At 58.4% G+C, this 22,500-nt stretch overlaps 2 protein-coding genes across 2 annotated transcripts in view; both read left to right on the top strand.

Moving 5' to 3' along the window:
- LOC137358572 (low-density lipoprotein receptor-related protein 1-like) overlaps positions 1-4,582 on the top strand; it is a 51,775-nt gene extending 47,193 nt beyond the window's left edge. Inside the window, 5 exon segments of the mRNA XM_068024559.1 lie at positions 1-90; positions 206-270; positions 864-957; positions 2,162-2,306; positions 2,498-4,582. The exon segment at positions 1-90 is cut by the window's left edge and continues 15 nt beyond it. Coding sequence (XP_067880660.1) covers positions 1-90; positions 206-270; positions 864-957; positions 2,162-2,306; positions 2,498-2,638 — 535 coding nt within the window. The 3' untranslated portion in view covers positions 2,639-4,582.
- The window catches only part of LOC137358570 (neurexophilin-2-like), a 34,939-nt gene continuing 15,360 nt past the window's right edge, over positions 2,922-22,500 (top strand). The window contains exons 1-2 of the mRNA XM_068024558.1: positions 2,922-3,162; positions 22,035-22,237. Coding sequence (XP_067880659.1) covers positions 2,922-3,162; positions 22,035-22,237 — 444 coding nt within the window. The remainder of the gene's footprint in view (positions 3,163-22,034; positions 22,238-22,500) is intronic.

Raw genomic sequence — 22,500 nt, 5'->3', positions numbered from 1 at the left:
AATCAGCGCCAGTTGCCTGACCTGCGATGGTTATTGCCGGAACGACGCGGCCTGCGAGATAAACGAGGGGACAGAGATACCAGAGTGCAGGTTGGGCAACCTTTTGGAATTACCTTGTGCCTCTTTGGTTTTTTTTTTCCTCAACCTTTTTTTTAAAAAAAAAATTCTCCCTGGGTTGACCGTCGGCCGTCTTGTGTTGTTTCAGGTGCGTTGTCGGTTGGACGGGGGCTCAGTGTGATGAGTTGGAAGCACAGGCAGCCGTGGGTTCAAGTATGTGCACCTCTCCGAGTTTTCAGTTCCATTTTCTTCCCTGTTGATCTTTTTTTTTCTAACATTCAAAACCTTCCTCGGGTGTTTCTATTTATATTCGTTCACGGGAACGCGGGCTTCACTGGCCAGGCCAGCGTTTATTGCCCGTCACGAATCGCCCCTCGAGAAGGTGGCGGCGAGCTGCCTTCTCGAACCGCTGCAGTCCGCGTGTGGGGGTAGGTACACCCACCCCCCCCCCCCCCCCCCCCCCGCGGTGCTGTCAGGGAGGGAGTTCCAGGGTTTCGAGCCGGCGACGGTCGAGGAACGGCCGGTGTCGTTCCAAGTCGGGGTGGCGCGTGGCTCGGAGGGGAACTTGCGGGCGGCGGTGTTCCCCGGGCGTCTGCTGCCCTCGTCCTCCGAGGTGGCGGGTTTGGGCGGCGCTGTCTAAGGAGCATTGCTGCAGTGCATCTTGTGGATGGTACACACTGCTGCCGCTGTGCGTCGGCGGTGGAGGGAGTGAGTGTTTGTGGACGGTGGGAGGGACCGGTCAGTGTGCCAAATGACCGCCTTCCACGCTGAACTGTTTTATGACCCCCAATGTGTCTCCATTTCAGAAACTACATCAATAATTGTACCAATTATTATCCTCATCCTTCTAATCCTTGTGGCCATCGGTGGTGTAAGTTGGTATAAAAGACGAACACGCGGGTAAGTCTTGACGAACTACGTCGGTGGTAAAACACGGACGGCTCCATCCGCTCCGTGCCGGTGTCCCTGCTCCCCACGAGCCTCCTCCCGCTCCCCAACTTCATCTTTCCCCCCCCCCCCCCATCGCCATATCCTTCTATCCCTTTCTCCCTCGTGTGTTTATCCAGCTTCCCCCCCCCCCCCCCATTAAATGCATCTGCCCGTTCGTCGCAACCCACTCCCTGTGGTAGTGAGTCCCCACATTCTCACCGCTCTCCGGGTGAAGACGTTTCTCCTGAATTCCCCGATTGGATTTATTAGTGACCCTGCGACAGTGCGGCACTCCCTCAGTACTGACCCTGCGACAGTGCGGCGCTCCCTCAGTACTGACCCTGCGACAGTGCGGCGCTCCCTCAGTACTGACCCTGCGACAGTGCGGCGCTCCCTCAGTACTGACCCTCCGACAGTGTGGCGCTCCCTCAGTACTGACCCTCCGACAGTGCGGCGCTCCCTCAGTACTGACCCTGCGACAGTGCGGCACTCCCTCAGTACTGACCCTCCGACAGTGTGGCGCTCCCTGGGTACTGACCCTGCGACAGTGCGGCGCTCCCTCAGCACTGACCCTCCGACAGTGCGGCGCTCCCTCAGTACTGACCCTCCGACAGTGCGGCGCTCCCTCAGTACTGACCCTGCGACAGTGCGGCGCTCCCTCAGTAGTGACCCCCCGACAGTGCGGCGCTCCCTCAGCACTGACCCTCCGACAGTGCGGCGCTCCCTCAGTACTGACCCTCCGACGGCGCGGCGCTCCCTCAGTACCTGCGCTGAGCCTGTCGCCCTGGCTTACGGGGCTGTAGTCGCGAGCGGGGGGCTTAAATCCTCAACCTTCTGACTGGGAGGCGAGAGCCAGAGAGAGGGAGAGCACCCACCAAGCAGACGCGATGGGCCGAATGGCCTCTTCCTGTGCTGTAGCTTTTCTGCGGTTCTAAATGACCGGGTCATCTGTGTGTTTTTTTTTTAAAGCGATGTTGGTTTTCAGCCTCCTCGAGGGTCTGGCTGTAGTGGGCGAGTTGGGTGCGTCAGCTCCTACCCCCAAGTATACTTACTTCAGTCTCTCGATAGGCGCCTGCGTTGCCCAGCTGTGTGTTTCGATTTTTTTGGTGGGGGGGGGGCAGGACTTAATCAATGCCGTTTTATTATTTTTAATCTGTTTGTTTTTCCGCTGCAGCGCAAAAGGGTTCCAGCACCAACGCATGACCAACGGTACAATGAATGTGGAGATTGGGAATCCTACTTACAACATGTACGAGGCCGAGCCCGATGAGGGGGCCGGAGAGCTCTTGGACGCAGACTACACCTTAGATCCCGACAAGGTAAGGTCACAAAGCCCCACGCAGCGCAGACTCTCCCCCCTCCCTCGCTGCTCTGAACCAGACGTCGGTGGCTTCAGGCTTTGTGCGCGCTCCCCTCCCCCCCCCCCCCGCTCGTTCGAAGGTCTGTGGCGGGATTGATTCTACTGAGCACCCCCCTCTCTCTCTCTCTCTCTCTCTCTCGCTTTCCACAGCCCACCAACTTCACCAATCCGGTGTACGCCACACTCTACATGGGAGCGCACAGCAGTCGAAACTCCCTCACCAGCACGGACGAGAAGAAGGAGTTGCTTTCAGCCAGCGGAGATGACGACCTGTGTGACCCGTTGGTGTAAGACCGGAAAACCAGTCTGCCTTTGCTGTGTCCTGTATACAATGGGGAAGGGGGAAGTGGGAAGTGGGGAGGGGGGTGGTGCAATCAAAGGTGGCACGTGCGGGGGGGGAGGTTTTATTAAAAACAAAACAACAAAAAAAAAACGAGAAAAACCGAGCACTGTATAAATGTACAAGTTTGAAGGACTACTTTTGTACCTGATCACAGTATTAAATATATATTTTTTGTTTTGTTTATTAAGTTTTTCATTGCCACTACCTCCAGTGTAACAATTCTCAGTAGTCATGTGGGTTTCTTCCCGGGATTTTGTATCTTGCCGAAGCGGGAAAAGGAAGGAGTACTCCGGTAACGAGAGATTTGAACTTGACGCCCAGCCAGACTCTCGATCTGGATTTTTAATTTTTTTTGTCTCGCGAAGGCAGCTGGCTCTCGGAGAGCAGAGGCGCGGTCGGAGGGCTGGCTGGTCCTGGTTTAATTTTGCGTTAACATTTGTGCACAGGGGTCAGGAAGGAGGTGGCCTGAACGGTACGGAATCTTTTGACGGAGGCTCTCCCGAATTTACTCCTCTGACGTCGGGGGGGTCGGGGGGTGGGGGGGAGCGATTTCTCTTTCACACCTCCCTCCCCCTCTTCCTCGTTCTCTCTCTCTCCCCCTCTCTCTCTCGCTCACTCGCTCGCTCTTTCACTCTCGCTCACTCGCTCTTTCTCTCTCGTTCTGTCATATGAGAAAGGAAATGTACAAGGGAACCTTCTGTTTTTAAGAAGAGTCTCGGGTTTACGCGCGCGAGTTTTTTCTTTTAGGGAGTCCGGTCGTGGGTGGGGGGGGGGGGGTGGTGGAGGGTTCTGTTCGGGGAACTGCGCAGTGAAGGTTTTAATCTTAAATCGGAAGGGGCAGGGGTGCGCGCCCAAGGTCAATTCCGAGAGTGTCTTCCGCCCAGGAGACGGGAGGGGCGGTCGTCCGTGAGGGGAGCTTCGTGTCTTCAGCCCGGGCAGGGGTTTTAGATATTTAAATGCAATAAATTTTTTTAAAGAATGAGCAGATGTTTGTGTGTGCGTGCTGTGTCCCGTTCGCAGACCCCCACTTCCCCACCCTCCCGAAACCCGGCGGATCCTTTTTCCGCTTCCCGAGCCTCCGCCCCTGCTGTCGGGCGTGCCGTCCTGCTGACCGACCTGACCGCATCCCCCTGGTCTCGGGACCTCCAGCCCTCGCCCCGGTACTCTGTAGGCGGTGCCCTGTGTTACTCAGTGTAATGGACAGGAGAGCAGTAGAGTTTTGCCACCGCAGCCCTCTCTCCTTCTCTCTCTCTCTCTGCCTCTCTCTCTCTCTCTCTCCCCCTCTGTCTCTGTCTCTCTCCCTCTGTCTCTCCCCCTCTGTCTCTCTCCCTCTCTCTCTGTCTCTCTCCCTCTCTCTCTGTCTCTCTCTGTGTCTCTCCCTCTCTGTCTCCCTCTGTCTCTCTCTGTGTCTCTCCCTCTCGCTGTCTCTCTCTCTCTGTCTCTCTCTGTCTCTCTCCCTCTCTCTCTCCCTGTCTCTCTCTCTGTCTCTCTCTCTGTCTCTCCCTCTCGCTGTCTCTCTCTCTCTCTCTCTCTCTCTCTCTCTGTCTCCCCCTCTTTTGTCTTAACCCGAGTGTCATTTGAAGAAAGTCACATCGGAAGAATGTACAGGCCAGCCTTTGCGATATTTTGGTTCTGTCTGCGTGACGACGGAGAACAGAGAATGGTTTTATATTTTAAAGGTTAGCGACTTTTTAATTCTACGTGTCTTCTTCTTTCTCCCCTCTCAGCTCGAGTACAGGCTGTGCATGACATCAATTCATTTTACACTTTGCAGAAGGAATAATGTTTAATTTTGTTTGTTTGTTTTTTTTTCTCTCTCTCTCTGGAATATTCCACCAGTAAATAACACAAAACATTGTAATAAAATAAAAGATAATGGTACTTATTCCAGATGTTTGGGGCGTGCTTTATTTATTCCTCCTGTTCGAGAAACAGAATCTTGGGGGGTTTTTTAAAACTTAAGTGTTGAACAAAGAACAGTACAGCACAGGAACAGGCCATTCGGCCCTCCAAGCCTGCGCCGATCTTGATGCCTGCCGAAACTAACACCTTCTGCACTTCCGGGGTCCATATCCCTCTATTCCCATCCTATTCATGTATTTGTCAAGATGTCTCTTAAACGTCTCTATCGTACCTGCTTCCACCACCTCCCCCGGCAGCAAGTTCCAGGCACTCACCACCCTCTGTGTAAAAAAAAAAACTTGCCTCGCACATCCCCTCTAAACTTTGCCCCTCGCACCTTAAACCTATGTCCCCTAGTAACTGACTCTTCCACCCTGGGAAAAAGCTTCTGACTATCCACTCTGTCCATTCCGCTCATAACTTTGTAAATCTCTATCATGTCGCCCTATCATGTCGCCCCTCCACCTCCGTCGTTCCAGTGAAAACAATCCGAGTTTATCCAACCTCTCCTCATAGCTAATGCCCTCCAGACCAGGCAACATCCTGGTAAACCTCCTCTGTACCCTCTCCAAAGCCTCCACGTCCTTCTGGTAGTGTGGCGACCAGAATTGCACGCAATATTCTAAGTGTGGCCTAACTAAGGTTCTGTACAGCTGCAACATGACTTGCCAATTTTTATACTCTATGCCCTGACCGATGAAGGCAAGCATGCCGTATGCCTTCTTGACTACCTTATCCACCTGCGTTGCCACTTTCAGTGACCTGTGGACCTGTACGCCCAGATCTCTCTGCCTGTCAATACTCCTAAGGGTTCTGCCATTTACTGTATACTTCCCACCTGCATTAGACCTTCCAAAATGCATTACCTCACATTTGTCCGGATTAAACTCCATCTGCCATTTCTCCGCCCAAGTCTCCAACCGATCGATATCCTGCTGTATCCTCTGACAATCCTCATCATTATCCGCAACTCCACCAACCTTTGTGTCGTCCGCAAACTTACTGATCAGACCAGCTACATTTTCCTCCAAATCATTTATATATACTACAAACAGCAAAGGTCCCAGCACTGATCCCTGCGGAACACCACTAGTCACATCCCTCCATTCAGAAAAACACCCATCTACTGTTACCCTCTGTCTTCTGTGACTGAGCCAGTTCTGTATCCATCTTGCCAGCTCACCTCTGATCCCGTGTGACTTCACCTTTTGCACCAGTCTGCCATGCGGGACCTTGTCAAAGGCTTTACTAAAGTCCATATAGACAACATCCACCGCCCTTCCCTCATCAATCATCTTCGTCACTTCCTCAAAAAACTCAATCAAATTAGTAAGACGCGACCTCCCCTTCACAAAACCATGCTGTCTCTCGCTAATAAGTTTGTTTGTTTCCAAATGGGAATAAATCCTGTCCCGAATAATCCTCTCTAATAGTTTCCCTACCACTGACGTAAGGCTCACCGGCCTATCATTTCCTGGATTATCCTTACCACCCTTCTTAAACAAAGGAATAACATTGGCTATTTTCCAGTCCTCTGGGACCTCACCTGTAGCCAATGAGGATGCAAAGATTTCTGTCAAGGCCCCAGCAATTTCTTCCCTTGCCTCCCTCAGTATTCTAGGGTAGATCATATCAGGCCCTGGGGACTTATCTACCGTGTTGTTCGGAAAGACCTGGGCGTATTCTTACGAGGAACGCAGTAAGTTAACACCCAGGCTCAGCAGTTAGGAAGGCAGATGTTACACTGGCCTTTATCGCAAGGGGGGTGGGGGGTTCGGAGTGTAAGAGTGAGGAAGTCCTGCAATTGAGACCACACCTGGAGTGCGGTGTGCAGTTTCGATCTCCTTACCGAAGGAAGGACGTTCTTGCCTTAGAGAGTGGGGGGGCGCAACGAAAGTTCGCTAGACTGAATCCTGGGATGAGAGAGGGTTGTCCCCATGAGGAGAGATCGAGTAGAACGGCACGGGGATCGCTGGGGTTGTGAGCCTGTGAAACGCTGGACAGGCTCAATGAGTGAGAAGCTTCGGGGATGATGACAGGAATTGTCCAAGGGGTCATCGAACTCTCCTCCTGCCCCGTCGTGGAGTTACACACCACTCTCAGCGATCGACCCCCTATCAATTAGTCTGCACCAGACCCGGACGTTGAGGTGAGGGAAAGCCCCGAGTGACGGCGAGACTTCGGGAACCCTGAGCGCAGCGCTGAGGGAGCGCCGCGCTGTCGGAGGGTCGGCGCTGAGGGAGAGCTGCGCTGTCGGGGGGTCAGCGCTGAGGGAGCGCCACGCTGTCAGAGGGTCAGCGCTGAGGGAGCGCCACGCTGTCGGAGGGTCAGTACTGAGGGAGTGCCGCACTGTCGGAGGGTCAGTACTGAGGGAGTGCCGCACTGTCGGAGGGTCAGTACTGAGGGAGATGAGCAGAATTTTTTAACGCGGGGAGTTGCTGTGATCTGGAACGCGCTGCTTGAAAGGGCGGTGGAAGCAGATTCAATAGTAACTTTCAAAAGGGGGGAATTGGATAAATACTGGAAGGGGGAAAAATTTGCAGTGACGTGGGGGGGAAAAGAGCAGGAGGGGGGAGCTGGGACTAATTGGATAGATCTTTCCAAAGGGCTAGCACAGGCAGGAGGGGCCGAATGGACTCCTGTACTGTATGATTCATTGGGCAAAGCCAGTCCTTTATGCCCACTTGGCTGTACGTTCACTCTCAGCCACAACGTGGCAGTAGATAATTAGAAGTGTAGCTGAAACTTCACATGATCGATTACCCCTGTTCTTATCTTTCCTCAAATCCCCTCTAAACCTCCTGCCCCTTACCTTAAATCTATCCCTCCTGGTTATTGACCCCTCCCGCTAAGGGAAACTGTTTCTTCCTGTCTATCCCACCAATGCCCCTCATATGTTTATGTTACCTCTATCAGGTGCCCACTCAGCCTTCTCTACTCCAAGGAAAACAACTGTGTTTTTTTTAATTGCCCTGCGCCGACCCCCTGCTTGCCTGCCCTCCACCTCCTCTAACCTAAGAGCACGTCAGATTGGCCTTTCATCTGCGGTTCTCCAGGTAAGAGCCAACCTCGAGTCAGAGGATTGGGTTTGAGCAGAAAAATCCAGGCTGACGCTTCAGTGCAGTACTGAGGGAGTGCCGCACTGTCGGAAGGTCAGTACTGAGGGAGCGCCGCATTGTCGGAGGGTCAGTGCTGAGGGAGCGCCGCGCTGTCGGAAGGTCAGTGCTGAGGGAGCGCCGCACTGTCGGAGGGTCAGTACTGAGGGAGCGCCGCGCTGTCGGAAGGTCAGTACTGAGGGAGCGCCGCACTGTCGGAGGGTCAGTACTGAGGGAGCGCCGCGCTGTCGGAGGGTCAGTACTGAGGGAGCGCCGCGCTGTTGGAGAGTCAGTACTGAGGGGGTGCCGCACTGTCGGCGGCTCAGTACTGAGGGAGCGCCGCGCTGTCGGAGGGTCAGTACTGAGGGAGCGCCGCACTGTCGGAGGGTCAGTACTGAGGGAGCGCCGCACTGTCGGAGAGTCAGTACTGAGGGAGCGCCACACTGTCGGAGGGTCAGTACTGAGGGAGTGCCGCACTGTCGGAGGGTCAGTACTAAGGGAGCGCCACACTGTCGGAGGGTCAGTACTGAGGGAGCGCCGCACTGTCGGAGAGTCAGTACTGAGGGAGCGCCGCACTGTCGGAGAGTCAGTACTGAGGGAGCGCCACACTGTCGGAGGTGCCGTCTTTCTGATGAGACATTAATCCGAGCCCACGTCTGCCCTGTCGGGTGGGTGTAAAAGATCCCTCGGCCACTATTGGAAGAAGTGCGGGGGTCGGGGAGTGTGGAGGGGGTGGGGTGAGGGGAGTTCTCCCTGGGGCCGATATTTATCCCTCGGCCAACATCACTGAAACACACACGAAAAGCGGAGGCTGGAAGTCTGAATAAATGCTGGAAATACTCAGCGGGTCGGGCAGCATCTGTGGAGAGAGAAGCAGGGTTAACGTTTCAGGACAGTGACCCTTCGTGTGTCAGCAACGACTTCAGACGCCTTCCAGTTCCCGGCGCGCCTCTCTCCCATCCTCTCCCTTAATTCTCGCACTCTTCCCCCCCCCCCCCCCCCCCCCCTGCCGATACTGACTGGGAACTGGCCACCGAGTTCAGAGCAAACTCTCCATTCTAATCCGGATTTCAAGTTATCTGACTGAGTTGTTGACTGGGTGGGGGCAGTAAGATGTCCTCGTTTACTTAAAAGCCGATTTTTAAAAATAATTTATTTCCCAGATTTCTGGCTGGAATTAAATGAGAAGTGGATTGTTTGAACAGTAATTTTTTTTCTCCCCCTTTTGTTTTAAACCGCAGTGCAATAAAAGTCTGAGTGCAATAAATATATATATATATATATATATTTTTAAACCCTGCCTGTTTGGCAATGAGTGACTTCACACGGCCTCAGGGTAACTTGTAGCAAGGGGGCCGGGGGAATGAGCTGTGTTTAAGGGTATTTAAGGGCCTGTGTTGAGGGAATATTTACGGGTTTGTGTTTTGGGTTGATTTTAAGGTCTGCATTTGGGGTATTTAGGGTTTGTATTTGGTGCTATCTATGGTCTGTGTTGGGGTATCTGGCAGGGTTTTGAGCTCAGGACCCCAGGGGTGGGTGTGTTGGAGTCTGTGTTTGTGTATTTAAGGGTCTGTGTTTGAGGGGAGTTTAAGGTAGGGTGTGCAGTGGAGGTATCTGACGGGGAGGGGGATTTGGGTGGAGGGTATATCTGGCAGGGGATTGTGGTATTTGCAGTGGGTAGGGGGCATTTAAGGGGGAGGGGTAGCTGGCAGGGTTAGGGGGTATCTGGGGAGGGAGTATGTGGGGGAGGGGGAAATCTGGGTCGAGAGGGTCTCTGGGGAGGAGGTATCTGGGTAGAGGGGGTAGAGGGAGGCTAGATTTCTGGGGGAGGGGGGCTCTGGGTAGAGTATCTAGCGGAGGGGGATATCTGGGGGAGGGGGTATCTGGCGAGGGGGTATCTGGGGGAGGGGAGGGGGTTATCTGGGTAGAATCTGGCGGGTGGGGGTTATCTGGGTAGAGGGGGTTATCTGGGGGAGGGGGTTATCTGGGTAGAGGGGGGTATCTGGGGGAGGGGGCTATCTGGGGGAGGGGGGTTCTCTGGGTAGATGGGGTTCTTGGGGGGAGGGGGGAAACTGGATAGAGGGGTATCTGGGGGAGGGGGTTATCTGGGTAGAGGAGGGTAACTGGGTAGAGGGGTATCTGGGGAGGGGGGTATCTGGGGGAGGTGGTTATCTGGGTAGAGGGGTATCTGGGGGAGGGGGTTATCTGGGTAGAGGGGGTATCTGGGGTAGGGGTTATCTGGGGGGGGAGGGGTTTTCTGGGTAGAGTGGGTATCTGGGGGAGGGGGTTATCTGAGTAGAGGGGGTTATCTGGGGGAGGGGTTTTCTGGGTAGAGGGGTCTCTGGGGAGGGGGTTATCTGGGTAGAGGGTTATCTGTGGGAGGGGGTTATCTGGGGAAGGGGGTATCTGGGTAGAGGGGGTATCTGGGTAGAAGGTATCTTGGTAGAGGGGTTATCTGGGGGAGGGGTCTCTGGGGGAGGAGGTTATCTGGGGAGGGGTCTCTTGGTATAAGGGTATCTTGGTAGAGGGGTAATCTGGGGAGGGGTCTCTGGGGGAGGAGGTTATCTGGGGAGGGATCTCTTGGTAGAGGGGTATCTTGCGGAGGGGTCACTGGGTAGAGAGGGTATCTTGGGGAGGGTCTCTGGGTAGAGGGGTATCTGGGGGAGGGGTCTCTGGGTAGAGGGGTATCTGGGGGAGGGGTCTCTGGGTGGAGAGGGGTCTCTGGGGGGAGGGGTCTCTGGGTAGAGGGGTCTCTGGGGGAGGGGTCTGGGTGGAGAGGGGTATCTGGGGGAGGGGTCTCTGGGTGGAGAGGGGTCTCTGGGTAGAGGGGTATCTGGTGAGGGGGTTATCTGGGAGAGGGTTATCTGTGGGAGGGGGTTATCTGGGCAGAGGGGGTTATCTGGGCAGAGGGGGTTATCTGGGGGAGGGGGTATATGGGGAGGGGTATCTGGGGAGGGGTCTCTGGGTAGAGGGGTATCTTGCGGAGGGGTCTCTGGGTAGAGGGGTATCTGGGGGAGGGTCTCTGGGTAGAGGGGACTCTGGGGGAGGGGTCACTGGGTGGAGAGGGGTATCTGGGGGAGGGGTCTCTGGGTGGAGAGGGGTCTCTGGGTAGAGGTGTATCTGGGGAGGGGGTTATCTGTGGGAGGGGGTTATCTGGGCAGAGGGGGTTATCTGGGGGAGGGGGTATCTGGGGAGGGGTCTCTGGGTAGAAGGGTATCTTGGTAGAGGGGTTATCTGGGGGAGGGGTCTCTGGGGGAGGAGGTTATCTGGGGAGGGGTCTCTTGGTAGAGGGGTATCTTGGGGAGGGGTCACTGGGTAGAGAGGGTATCTTGGGGAGGGGTCTTTGGGTAGAGGGGTATCTGTGGGAGGGGGTTATCTGGGTAGAGGGGGTTATCTGGGAGGGGGTATATGGGGAGGGGTATCTGGGTAGAAGGGTATCTGGGGAGGGGTCTTTGGGTGGAGGGTATCTGGGGAAGGGTCTCTGGGTAGAGGGGTATATGGGGAAGGGGTCTCTGGGTGGAGAGGGGTATCTGGGGAGGTGTCTCTGGGTAGTGGGGTATCTGGGGGAGGGGCCTCTGAGTAAAGGGGTATCTGGGGAGGGATCTTTGGGTGGAGAAGGGTATCTGGGGGAGGGGTTGAGTAGAGGGGTATCTGGGGAGGGGTCTCTGGGTAGAAGGGTATCTTGGTAGAGGGGTTATCTGGGGGAGGGGACTCTGGGGGAGGAGGTTATCTGGGGAGGGGTCTCTGGGTAGAGGGGTATCTGGGGAGGGGTCTCTGGGTGGAGAGGGTCTCTGGGGGAGGGGTCTCTGGGTGGAGAGGGGTCTCTGAGGGGAGGGTCTCTGGGTAGAGGGGTCTCTGGGGAGGGGTCTCTGGGTGGAGAGGGGTATCTGGGTAGAGGGGTATCTGGGGAGGGGTCTCTGGGTGGAGAGGTGTATCTGGGGAGGGGTCTCTGAGTAGAGGGGTGTCTGGGAGGGGTCTCTGGGTAGAAGGGTATCTTGGTAGAGGGGTTATCTGGGGGAGGGGTCTCTGGGTGGAGAGGGGTCTCTGGGGGAGGGGTCTCTGGGTAGAGGGGTCTCTGGGGGAGGGTCTCTGGGTGGAGAGGGGTATCTGGGGAGGGGTCTCTGGGTGGAGAGGTGTATCTGGGGAGGGGTCTCTGGGTAGAGGGGTATCTGGGGAGGGGTCTTTGGGTGGAAGGTATCTGGGGAAGGGTCTCTGGGTAGAGGGGTATCTGGCAAGGGGTCTCTGGGTGGAGAGGAGTATCTGGGGAGGGTATCTGGGGGAGGGGTCTCTGGGTGGAGAGGGGTCTCTGGGTAGAGGTGTATCTGGGGAGGGGTCTCTGGGTAGAGGGGTATCTGGGGAGGGGTCTCTGAGTAGAGGGGTCACTGGGTAGAGGGGTATCTGGGGAGGTGTCGCTGAGTGGAGAGGGGTATCTGGGGAAGGGTATCTGGGGTGGGGTCACTGGGGAGGGGTCACTGGGTGGAGAGGGGTATCTGGGGAAGGGTCACTGATTGGAGAGGGGTATCTGGGGGAGGGGTCACTGGGTGGAGCGGGGTATCTGGGGAGGGGTCTCTGAGTAGAGGGGTCTCTGGGTGGAGAAGGGTATCTGGGGAGGGTCTCTGGGTGGAGAAGGGTATCTGGGGAGGGGTCTCTGATTGGAGAGGGGTATCTGGGGAGGGGACTCTGAGTAGAGGGGTCACTGGGTAGAGGGGTATCTGGGGAGGGGTCTCTGGGTGGAGAAGGGTATCTGGGGAGGGGTCTCTGGGTAGAGGGGTATCTTGCGGAGGGGTCTCTGGGTAGAGGGGTATCTGGGGGAGGGTCTCTGGGTAGAGGGGACTCTGGGGGAGGGGTCACTGGTGGAGAGGGGTATCTGGGGGAGGGGTCTCTGGGTGGAGAGGGGTCTCTGGGTAGAGGTGTATCTGGGGAGGGGGTTATCTGTGGGAGGGGGTTATCTGGGCAGAGGGGGTTATCTGGGGGAGGGGGTATCTGGGGAGGGGTCTCTGGGTAGAAGGGTATCTTGGTAGAGGGGTTATCTGGGGGAGGGGTCTCTGGGGGAGGAGGTTATCTGGGGAGGGGTCTCTTGGTAGAGGGGTATCTTGGGGAGGGGTCACTGGGTAGAGAGGGTATCTTGGGGAGGGGTCTTTGGGTAGAGGGGTATCTGTGGGAGGGGGTTATCTGGGTAGAGGGGGTTATCTGGGAGGGGGTATATGGGGAGGGGTATCTGGGTAGAAGGGTATCTGGGGAGGGGTCTTTGGGTGGAGGGTATCTGGGGAAGGGGTCTCTGGGTAGAGGGGTATATGGGGAAGGGGTCTCTGGGTGGAGAGGGGTATCTGGGAGGTGTCTCTGGGTAGTGGGGTATCTGGGGGAGGGGCCTCTGAGTAAAGGGGTATCTGGGGAGGGATCTTTGGGTGGAGAAGGGTATCTGGGGGAGGGGTTGAGTAGAGGGGTATCTGGGAGGGGTCTCTGGGTAGAAGGGTATCTTGGTAGAGGGGTTATCTGGGGGAGGGGACTCTGGGGGAGGAGGTTATCTGGGGAGGGGTCTCTGGGTAGAGGGGTATCTGGGGAGGGGTCTCTGGGTGGAGAGGGGTCTCTGGGGGGAGGGGTCTCTGGGTGGAGAGGGTCTCTGAGGGGAGGGGTCTCTGGGTAGAGGGGTCTCTGGGGGAGGGGTCTCTGGGTGGAGAGGGGTATCTGGGGGAGGGGTATCTGGGTAGAGGGGTATCTGGGGAGGGGTCTCTGGGTGGAGAGGTGTATCTGGGGAGGGGTCTCTGAGTAGAGGGGTGTCTGGGGAGGGGTCTCTGGGTAGAAGGGTATCTTGGTAGAGGGGTTATCTGGGGGAGGGGTCTCTGGGTGGAGAGGGGTCTCTGGGGGGAGGGGTCTCTGGGTAGAGGGGTCTCTGGGGGAGGGGTCTCTGGGTGGAGAGGGGTATCTGGGGAGGGGTCTCTGGGTGGAGAGGTGTATCTGGGGAGGGGTCTCTGGGTAGAGGGGTATCTGGGGAGGGGTCTTTGGGTGGAAGGTATCTGGGAAGGGGTCTCTGGGTAGAGGGGTATCTGGCAAGGGGTCTCTGGGTGGAGAGGAGTATCTGGGGAGGGGTATCTGGGGGAGGGGTCTCTGGGTGGAGAGGGGTCTCTGGGTAGAGGTGTATCTGGGGAGGGGTCTCTGGGTAGAGGGGTATCTGGGGAGGGGTCTCTGAGTAGAGGGGTCACTGGGTAGAGGGGTATCTGGGGAGGTGTCGCTGAGTGGAGAGGGGTATCTGGGGAAGGGTATCTGGGGTGGGGTCACTGGGGAGGGGTCACTGGGTGGAGAGGGGTATCTGGGGAAGGGTCACTGATTGGAGAGGGGTATCTGGGGGAGGGGTCACTGGGTGGAGCGGGGTATCTGGGAGGGGTCTCTGAGTAGAGGGGTCTCTGGGTGGAGAAGGGTATCTGGGGAGGGGTCTCTGGGTGGAGAAGGGTATCTGGGGAGGGGTCTCTGATTGGAGAGGGGTATCTGGGGAGGGGACTCTGAGTAGAGGGGTCACTGGGTAGAGGGGTATCTGGGGAGGGGTCTCTGGGTGGAGAAGGGTATCTGGGGAGGGGTCTCTGATTGGAGAGGGGTATCTGGGGAGGGGACTCTGAGTAGAGGGGTCACTGGGTGGAGAAGGGTATCTGGGGAGGGGTCTCTGGGGAAGGGGTATCTGGGGAGGGGTCTCTGGTGGAGAGGGGTATCTGGGGAAGGGGTATCTGGGGAGGGGTCTCTGGGTGGAGAGGGTATCTGGGGAAGGGGTCTCTAGGTAGAGAGGGGTATCTGGGGAAGGGGTATCTGGGGAGGGGTCTCTGGGTGGAGAAGGGTATCTGGGGAGGGGTCTCTGGGTGGATAAGGGTATCTGGGGAGGGGTCACTGGGTAGAGGGGTATCTGGGAGGGGTCACTGGGTGGAGAGGTATCTGGGGAGGGTCTCTGGGTAGAGGGTATCTGGGGAGGGGTCTCTGGGTGGAGAGGTATCTGGGGAGGGGTCTCTGGGTGGATAAGGGTATCTGGGGAGGGGTCTCTAGGTAGAGAGGGGTATCTGGGGAGGGGTCACTGGGTAGAGGGGTATCTGGGGAGGGGTCTCTGGGTGGATAAGGGTATCTGGGGAGGGGTCTCTAGGTAGAGAGGGGTATCTGGGGAGGGGTCACTGGGTAGAGGGGTATCTGGGGAGGGGTCACTGGGTAGATGGTATCTGGGGAGGGGTCTCTGGGTGGAGAGGTATCTGGGGAGGGGTCTCTGGGTGTCTGGGGAGGGGGTCTCTAGGTAGAGAGGGGTATTTGGGAGGGGTCATGGGTAGAGGGTATCTGGGGAGGGGTCTCTGGTGGAGAGGTATCTGGGGAGGGGTCTCTGGGTGGAGAGGTATCTGGGGAGGGGTCTCTGGGTGGAGAGGTATCTGGGGGAGGGGGTCACTGGGTAGAGGGTATCTGGGGAGGGGTCTCTGGGTGGAGAGGTATCTGGGGAGGGGTCTCTGGGTGGAGAGGTATCTGGGGAGGGGTCTCTGGGTAGAGGGTATCTGGGGGAGGGGTCTCTGGGTGGATAAGGGTATCTGGGGAGGGGTCCTCTAGGTAGAGAGGGGTATCTGGGGAGGGGTCACTGGGTAGAGGGTATCTGGGGAGGGGTCTCTGGGTGGAGAGGTATCTGGGGAGGGGTCTCTGGGTGGAGAGGTATCTGGGGAGGGGTCCTCTAGGTAGAGAGGGGTATCTGGGAGGGGTCACTGGGTAGAGGGTATCTGGGGAGGGGTCTCTGGGTGGAGAGGTATCTGGGGAGGGGTCTCTGGGTGGAGAGGTTATCTGGGGAGGGGTCTCTGGGTAGAGGGTATCTGGGGAGGGGTCTCTGGGTGGAGAGGGGTATCTGGGGAGGGGTCTCTGGTGGAGAGGTATCTGGGGAGGGGTCTCTGGGTGGAGAGGTATCTGGGGAGGGGTCTCTAGGTAGAGAGGGGTATCTGGGGAGGGGTCTCTGGGTGGATAAGGGTATCTGGGGAGGGGTCTAGGTAGAGAGGTATCTGGGGAGGGGTCTCTGGGTGGAGAGGTTATCTGGGGAGGGGTCTCTGGGTAGAGGGTATCTGGGGAGGGGGTCTCTGGGTAGAGGGTATCTGGGGAGGGGTCTCTGGGTAGAGGGTATCCGGGGAGGGGTCTCTGGGTGGAGAGGTATCTGGGGAGGGGTCTCTGGGTAGAGAGGGGTATCTGGGGAGGGGTCTCTGGGTGGAGAGGGTATCTGGGGAGGGGTCTCTGGGTGGATAAGGGTATCTGGGGAGGGGTCTCTGGGTAGAGGGTATCTGGGGAGGGGTCACTGGGTGGAGAGGTATCTGGGGAGGGGGTCCTCTGGGTTAGAAGAGGGGTATCTGGGGAGGGGTCTCTGGGTGGAGAAGGGTATCTGGGGAGGGGTCTCTGATTGGAGAGGGGTATCTGGGGAGGGGACTCTGAGTAGAGGGGGTCACTGGGTAGAGGGGTATCTGGGGAGGGGTCTCTGGGTGGAGAAGGGTATCTGGGGAGGGGTCTCTGGGTAGAGGGGTATCTTGCGGAGGGGTCCTCTGGGTAGAGGGGTATCTGGGGGAGGGTCTCTGGGTAGAGGGGACTCTGGGGGAGGGGTCACGGGTGGAGAGGGGTATCTGGGGGAGGGGTCTCTGGGTGGAGAGGGGTCTCTGGGGAGGGGTCACTGGGTAGAGGGGTATCTGGGGAGGGGTCACTGGGTAGATGGTATCTGGGGAGGGGTCTCTGGGTGGAGAGGTATCTGGGGAGGGGTCTCTGGGTGGATAAGGGTATCTGGGGAGGGGTCTCTAGGTAGAGAGGGGTATTTGGGGAGGGGTCACTGGGTAGAGGGTATCTGGGGAGGGGTCTCTGGGTGGAGAGGTATCTGGGGAGGGGTCTCTGGGTGGAGAGGTATCTGGGGAGGGGTCTCTGGGTGGAGAGGTATCTGGGGAGGGGTCACTGGGTAGAGGGTATCTGGGGAGGGGTCTCTGGGTGGAGAGGTATCTGGGGAGGGGTCTCTGGGTGGAGAGGTATCTGGGGAGGGGTCTCTGGGTAGAGGGTATCTGGGGAGGGGTCTCTGGGTGGATAAGGGTATCTGGGGAGGGGTCTCTAGGTAGAGAGGGGTATCTGGGGAGGGGTCACTGGGTAGAGGGTATCTGGGGAGGGGTCTCTGGGTGGAGAGGTATCTGGGGAGGGGTCTCTGGGTGGAGAGGTATCTGGGGAGGGGTCTCTAGGTAGAGAGGGGTATCTGGGGAGGGGTCACTGGGTAGAGGGTATCTGGGGAGGGGTCTCTGGGTGGAGAGGTATCTGGGGAGGGGTCTCTGGGTGGAGAGGTATCTGGGGAGGGGTCTCTGGGTAGAGGGTATCTGGGGAGGGGTCTCTGGGTGGAGAGGGGTATCTGGGGAGGGGTCTCTGGGTGGAGAGGTATCTGGGGAGGGGTCTCTGGGTGGAGAGGTATCTGGGGAGGGGTCTCTAGGTAGAGAGGGGTATCTGGGGAGGGGTCTCTGGGTGGATAAGGGTATCTGGGGAGGGGTCTAGGTAGAGAGGTATCTGGGGAGGGGTCTCTGGGTGGAGAGGTATCTGGGGAGGGGTCTCTGGGTAGAGGGTATCTGGGGAGGGGTCTCTGGGTAGAGGGTATCTGGGGAGGGGTCTCTGGGTAGAGGGTATCCGGGGAGGGGTCTCTGGGTGGAGAGGTATCTGGGGAGGGGTCTCTGGGTAGAGAGGGGTATCTGGGGAGGGGTCTCTGGGTGGAGAGGGGTATCTGGGGAGGGGTCTCTGGGTGGATAAGGGTATCTGGGGAGGGGTCTCTGGGTAGAGGGTATCTGGGGAGGGGTCACTGGGTGGAGAGGTATCTGGGGAGGGGTCTCTGGGTAGAGAGGGGTATCTGGGGAGGGGTCTCTGGGTGGAGAAGGGTATCTGGGGAGGGGTCTCTGATTGGAGAGGGGTATCTGGGGAGGGGACTCTGAGTAGAGGGGTCACTGGGTAGAGGGGTATCTGGGGAGGGGTCTCTGGGTGGAGAAGGGTATCTGGGGAGGGGTCTCTGGGTAGAGGGGTATCTTGCGGAGGGGTCTCTGGGTAGAGGGGTATCTGGGGGAGGGTCTCTGGGTAGAGGGGACTCTGGGGGAGGGGTCACTGGGTGGAGAGGGGTATCTGGGGGAGGGGTCTCTGGGTGGAGAGGGGTCTCTGGGTAGAGGTGTATCTGGGGAGGGGGTTATCTGTGGGAGGGGGTTATCTGGGCAGAGGGGGTTATCTGGGGGAGGGGGTATCTGGGGAGGGGTCTCTGGGTAGAAGGGTATCTTGGTAGAGGGGTTATCTGGGGGAGGGGTCTCTGGGGGAGGAGGTTATCTGGGGAGGGGTCTCTTGGTAGAGGGGTATCTTGGGGAGGGGTCACTGGGTAGAGAGGGTATCTTGGGGAGGGGTCTTTGGGTAGAGGGGTATCTGTGGGAGGGGGTTATCTGGGTAGAGGGGGTTATCTGGGAGGGGGTATATGGGGAGGGGTATCTGGGTAGAAGGGTATCTGGGGAGGGGTCTTTGGGTGGAGGGTATCTGGGGAAGGGGTCTCTGGGTAGAGGGGTATATGGGGAAGGGGTCTCTGGGTGGAGAGGGGTATCTGGGGAGGTGTCTCTGGGTAGTGGGGTATCTGGGGGAGGGGCCTCTGAGTAAAGGGGTATCTGGGGAGGGATCTTTGGGTGGAGAAGGGTATCTGGGGGAGGGGTTGAGTAGAGGGGTATCTGGGGAGGGGTCTCTGGGTAGAAGGGTATCTTGGTAGAGGGGTTATCTGGGGGAGGGGACTCTGGGGGAGGAGGTTATCTGGGGAGGGGTCTCTGGGTAGAGGGGTATCTGGGGAGGGGTCTCTGGGTGGAGAGGGGTCTCTGGGGGGAGGGGTCTCTGGGTGGAGAGGGGTCTCTGAGGGGAGGGGTCTCTGGGTAGAGGGGTCTCTGGGGGAGGGGTCTCTGGGTGGAGAGGGGTATCTGGGGGAGGGGTATCTGGGTAGAGGGGTATCTGGGGAGGGGTCTCTGGGTGGAGAGGTGTATCTGGGGAGGGGTCTCTGAGTAGAGGGGTGTCTGGGGAGGGGTCTCTGGGTAGAAGGGTATCTTGGTAGAGGGGTTATCTGGGGGAGGGGTCTCTGGGTGGAGAGGGGTCTCTGGGGGGAGGGGTCTCTGGGTAGAGGGGTCTCTGGGGGAGGGGTCTCTGGGTGGAGAGGGGTATCTGGGGAGGGGTCTCTGGGTGGAGAGGTGTATCTGGGGAGGGGTCTCTGGGTAGAGGGGTATCTGGGGAGGGGTCTTTGGGTGGAAGGTATCTGGGGAAGGGGTCTCTGGGTAGAGGGGTATCTGGCAAGGGGTCTCTGGGTGGAGAGGAGTATCTGGGGAGGGGTATCTGGGGGAGGGGTCTCTGGGTGGAGAGGGGTCTCTGGGTAGAGGTGTATCTGGGGAGGGGTCTCTGGGTAGAGGGGTATCTGGGGAGGGGTCTCTGAGTAGAGGGGTCACTGGGTAGAGGGGTATCTGGGGAGGTGTCGCTGAGTGGAGAGGGGTATCTGGGGAAGGGTATCTGGGGTGGGGTCACTGGGGAGGGGTCACTGGGTGGAGAGGGGTATCTGGGGAAGGGTCACTGATTGGAGAGGGGTATCTGGGGGAGGGGTCACTGGGTGGAGCGGGGTATCTGGGGAGGGGTCTCTGAGTAGAGGGGTCTCTGGGTGGAGAAGGGTATCTGGGGAGGGGTCTCTGGGTGGAGAAGGGTATCTGGGGAGGGGTCTCTGATTGGAGAGGGGTATCTGGGGAGGGGACTCTGAGTAGAGGGGTCACTGGGTAGAGGGGTATCTGGGGAGGGGTCTCTGGGTGGAGAAGGGTATCTGGGGAGGGGTCTCTGATTGGAGAGGGGTATCTGGGGAGGGGACTCTGAGTAGAGGGGTCACTGGGTGGAGAAGGGTATCTGGGGAGGGGTCTCTGGGGAAGGGGTATCTGGGGAGGGGTCTCTGGGTGGAGAGGGGTATCTGGGGAAGGGGTATCTGGGGAGGGGTCTCTGGGTGGAGAGGGGTATCTGGGGAAGGGGTCTCTAGGTAGAGAGGGGTATCTGGGGAAGGGGTATCTGGGGAGGGGTCTCTGGGTGGAGAAGGGTATCTGGGGAGGGGTCTCTGGGTGGATAAGGGTATCTGGGGAGGGGTCACTGGGTAGAGGGGTATCTGGGGAGGGGTCACTGGGTGGAGAGGTATCTGGGGAGGGGTCTCTGGGTAGAGGGTATCTGGGGAGGGGTCTCTGGGTGGAGAGGTATCTGGGGAGGGGTCTCTGGGTGGATAAGGGTATCTGGGGAGGGGTCTCTAGGTAGAGAGGGGTATCTGGGGAGGGGTCACTGGGTAGAGGGGTATCTGGGGAGGGGTCTCTGGGTGGATAAGGGTATCTGGGGAGGGGTCTCTAGGTAGAGAAGGGTATCTGGGGAGGGGTCACTGGGTAGAGGGGTATCTGGGGAGGGGTCACTGGGTAGATGGTATCTGGGGAGGGGTCTCTGGGTGGAGAGGTATCTGGGGAGGGGTCTCTGGGTGGATAAGGGTATCTGGGGAGGTGTCTCTAGGTAGAGAGGGGTATTTGGGGAGGGGTCACTGGGTAGAGGGTATCTGGGGAGGGGTCTCTGGGTGGAGAGGTATCTGGGGAGGGGTCTCTGGGTGGAGAGGTATCTGGGGAGGGGTCTCTGGGTGGAGAGGTATCTGGGGAGGGGTCACTGGGTAGAGGGTATCTGGGGAGGGGTCTCTGGGTGGAGAGGTATCTGGGGAGGGGTCTCTGGGTGGAGAGGTATCTGGGGAGGGGTCTCTGGGTAGAGGGTATCTGGGGAGGGGTCTCTGGGTGGATAAGGGTATCTGGGGAGGGGTCTCTAGGTAGAGAGGGGTATCTGGGGAGGGGTCACTGGGTAGAGGGTATCTGGGGAGGGGTCTCTGGGTGGAGAGGTATCTGGGGAGGGGTCTCTGGGTGGAGAGGTATCTGGGGAGGGGTCTCTAGGTAGAGAGGGGTATCTGGGGAGGGGTCACTGGGTAGAGGGTATCTGGGGAGGGGTCTCTGGGTGGAGAGGTATCTGGGGAGGGGTCTCTGGGTGGAGAGGTATCTGGGGAGGGGTCTCTGGGTAGAGGGTATCTGGGGAGGGGTCTCTGGGTGGAGAGGGGTATCTGGGGAGGGGTCTCTGGGTGGAGAGGTATCTGGGGAGGGGTCTCTGGGTGGAGAGGTATCTGGGGAGGGGTCTCTAGGTAGAGAGGGGTATCTGGGGAGGGGTCTCTGGGTGGATAAGGGTATCTGGGGAGGGGTCTAGGTAGAGAGGTATCTGGGGAGGGGTCTCTGGGTGGAGAGGTATCTGGGGAGGGGTCTCTGGGTAGAGGGTATCTGGGGAGGGGTCTCTGGGTAGAGGGTATCTGGGGAGGGGTCTCTGGGTAGAGGGTATCCGGGGAGGGGTCTCTGGGTGGAGAGGTATCTGGGGAGGGGTCTCTGGGTAGAGAGGGGTATCTGGGGAGGGGTCTCTGGGTGGAGAGGGGTATCTGGGGAGGGGTCTCTGGGTGGATAAGGGTATCTGGGGAGGGGTCTCTGGGTAGAGGGTATCTGGGGAGGGGGTCACTGGGTGGAGAGGTATCTGGGGAGGGGTCTCTGGGTAGAGAGGGGTATCTGGGGAGGGGTCTCTGGGTAGAGAGGGGTATCTGGGGAGGGGTCTCTGGGTGGAGAGGTATCTGGGGAGGGGTCTCTGGGTAGAGAGGGGTATCTGGGGAGGGGTCTCTGGGTGGAGAGGGGTATCTGGGGAGGGGTCTCTGGGTAGAGAGGGGTATCTGGGGAGGGGTCACTGGGTAGAGGGTATCTGGGGAGGGGTCTCTGGGTAGAGGGTATCTGGGGAGGGGTCACTGGGTGGAGAGGTATCTGGGGAGGGGTCTCTGGGTAGAGAGGGGTATCTGGGGAGGGGTCTCTGGGTGGAGAGGTATCTGGGGAGGGGTCTCTGGGTAGAGAGGGGTATCTGGGGAGGGGTCTCTGGGTGGAGAGGGGTATCTGGGGAGGGGTCTCTGGGTGGATAAGGGTATCTGGGGAGGGGTCTCTGGGTAGAGAGGGGTATCTGGGGAGGGGTCTCTGGGTGGATAAGGGTATCTGGGGAGGGGTCTCTAGGTAGAGAGGGGTATCTGGGGAGGGGTCACTGGGTAGAGGGTATCTGGGGAGGGGTCACTGGGTAGAGGGGTATCTGGGGAGGGGTCACTGGGTAGAGGGTATCTGGGGAGGGGTCTCTGGGTGGATAAGGGTATCTGGGGAGGGGTCTCTAGGTAGAGAGGGGTATCTGGGGAGGGGTCTCTGGGTGGAGAGGGGTATCTGGGGAGGGGTCACTGGTCCGTTGCCCTCAGGACCTCAGGGTGGGTGTGTTACAGGATGTGTCGGGAGTTTGCGCAGTGCCGGCTCTGGGAGTCGGAGCTCAGTCCGTGTGCAGCTTCTCCAGAACCGGCAGCTTATCCCCGTCTCCCCCGGGAACAGGCAGCAGGGAACCGACCAGGACTCCAGCTCCAACACCCCCTCCAGCATGAAGCAGCCGCCCGGATTCCCCCTCATTCTCTTCCACTGTCTCCTCAACCAGGTTAGTGTCACTTCAATCAAACTTTACCGATTCGGGATGGAGGAATGTTCGCGTTTAATGTGGGGAACTGGAGAGGGAGAAAGACAGAGAGAGAGAGAGGCAGAGGAAGACAGAGGGAGGGAGAGAGGAAGACAGAGAGGGAGAAAGACAGAGAGAGAGAGGCAGAGGAAGACAGAGAGAGGGAGGGAGAGAGGGAGACAGAGGGAGAGAGGGAGACAGAGGGAGAGAGGAAGACAGAGAGGGAGAAAGACACAGAGAGAGAG

This window comes from Heterodontus francisci, chromosome X, assembly GCF_036365525.1.
Source record: "Heterodontus francisci isolate sHetFra1 chromosome X, sHetFra1.hap1, whole genome shotgun sequence".
Lineage (NCBI taxonomy): Eukaryota > Metazoa > Chordata > Chondrichthyes > Heterodontiformes > Heterodontidae > Heterodontus > Heterodontus francisci.
The sequence above is the reverse complement of the archived record's forward strand: the minus strand, read 5'-3'. Positions and strand labels throughout refer to the sequence as shown.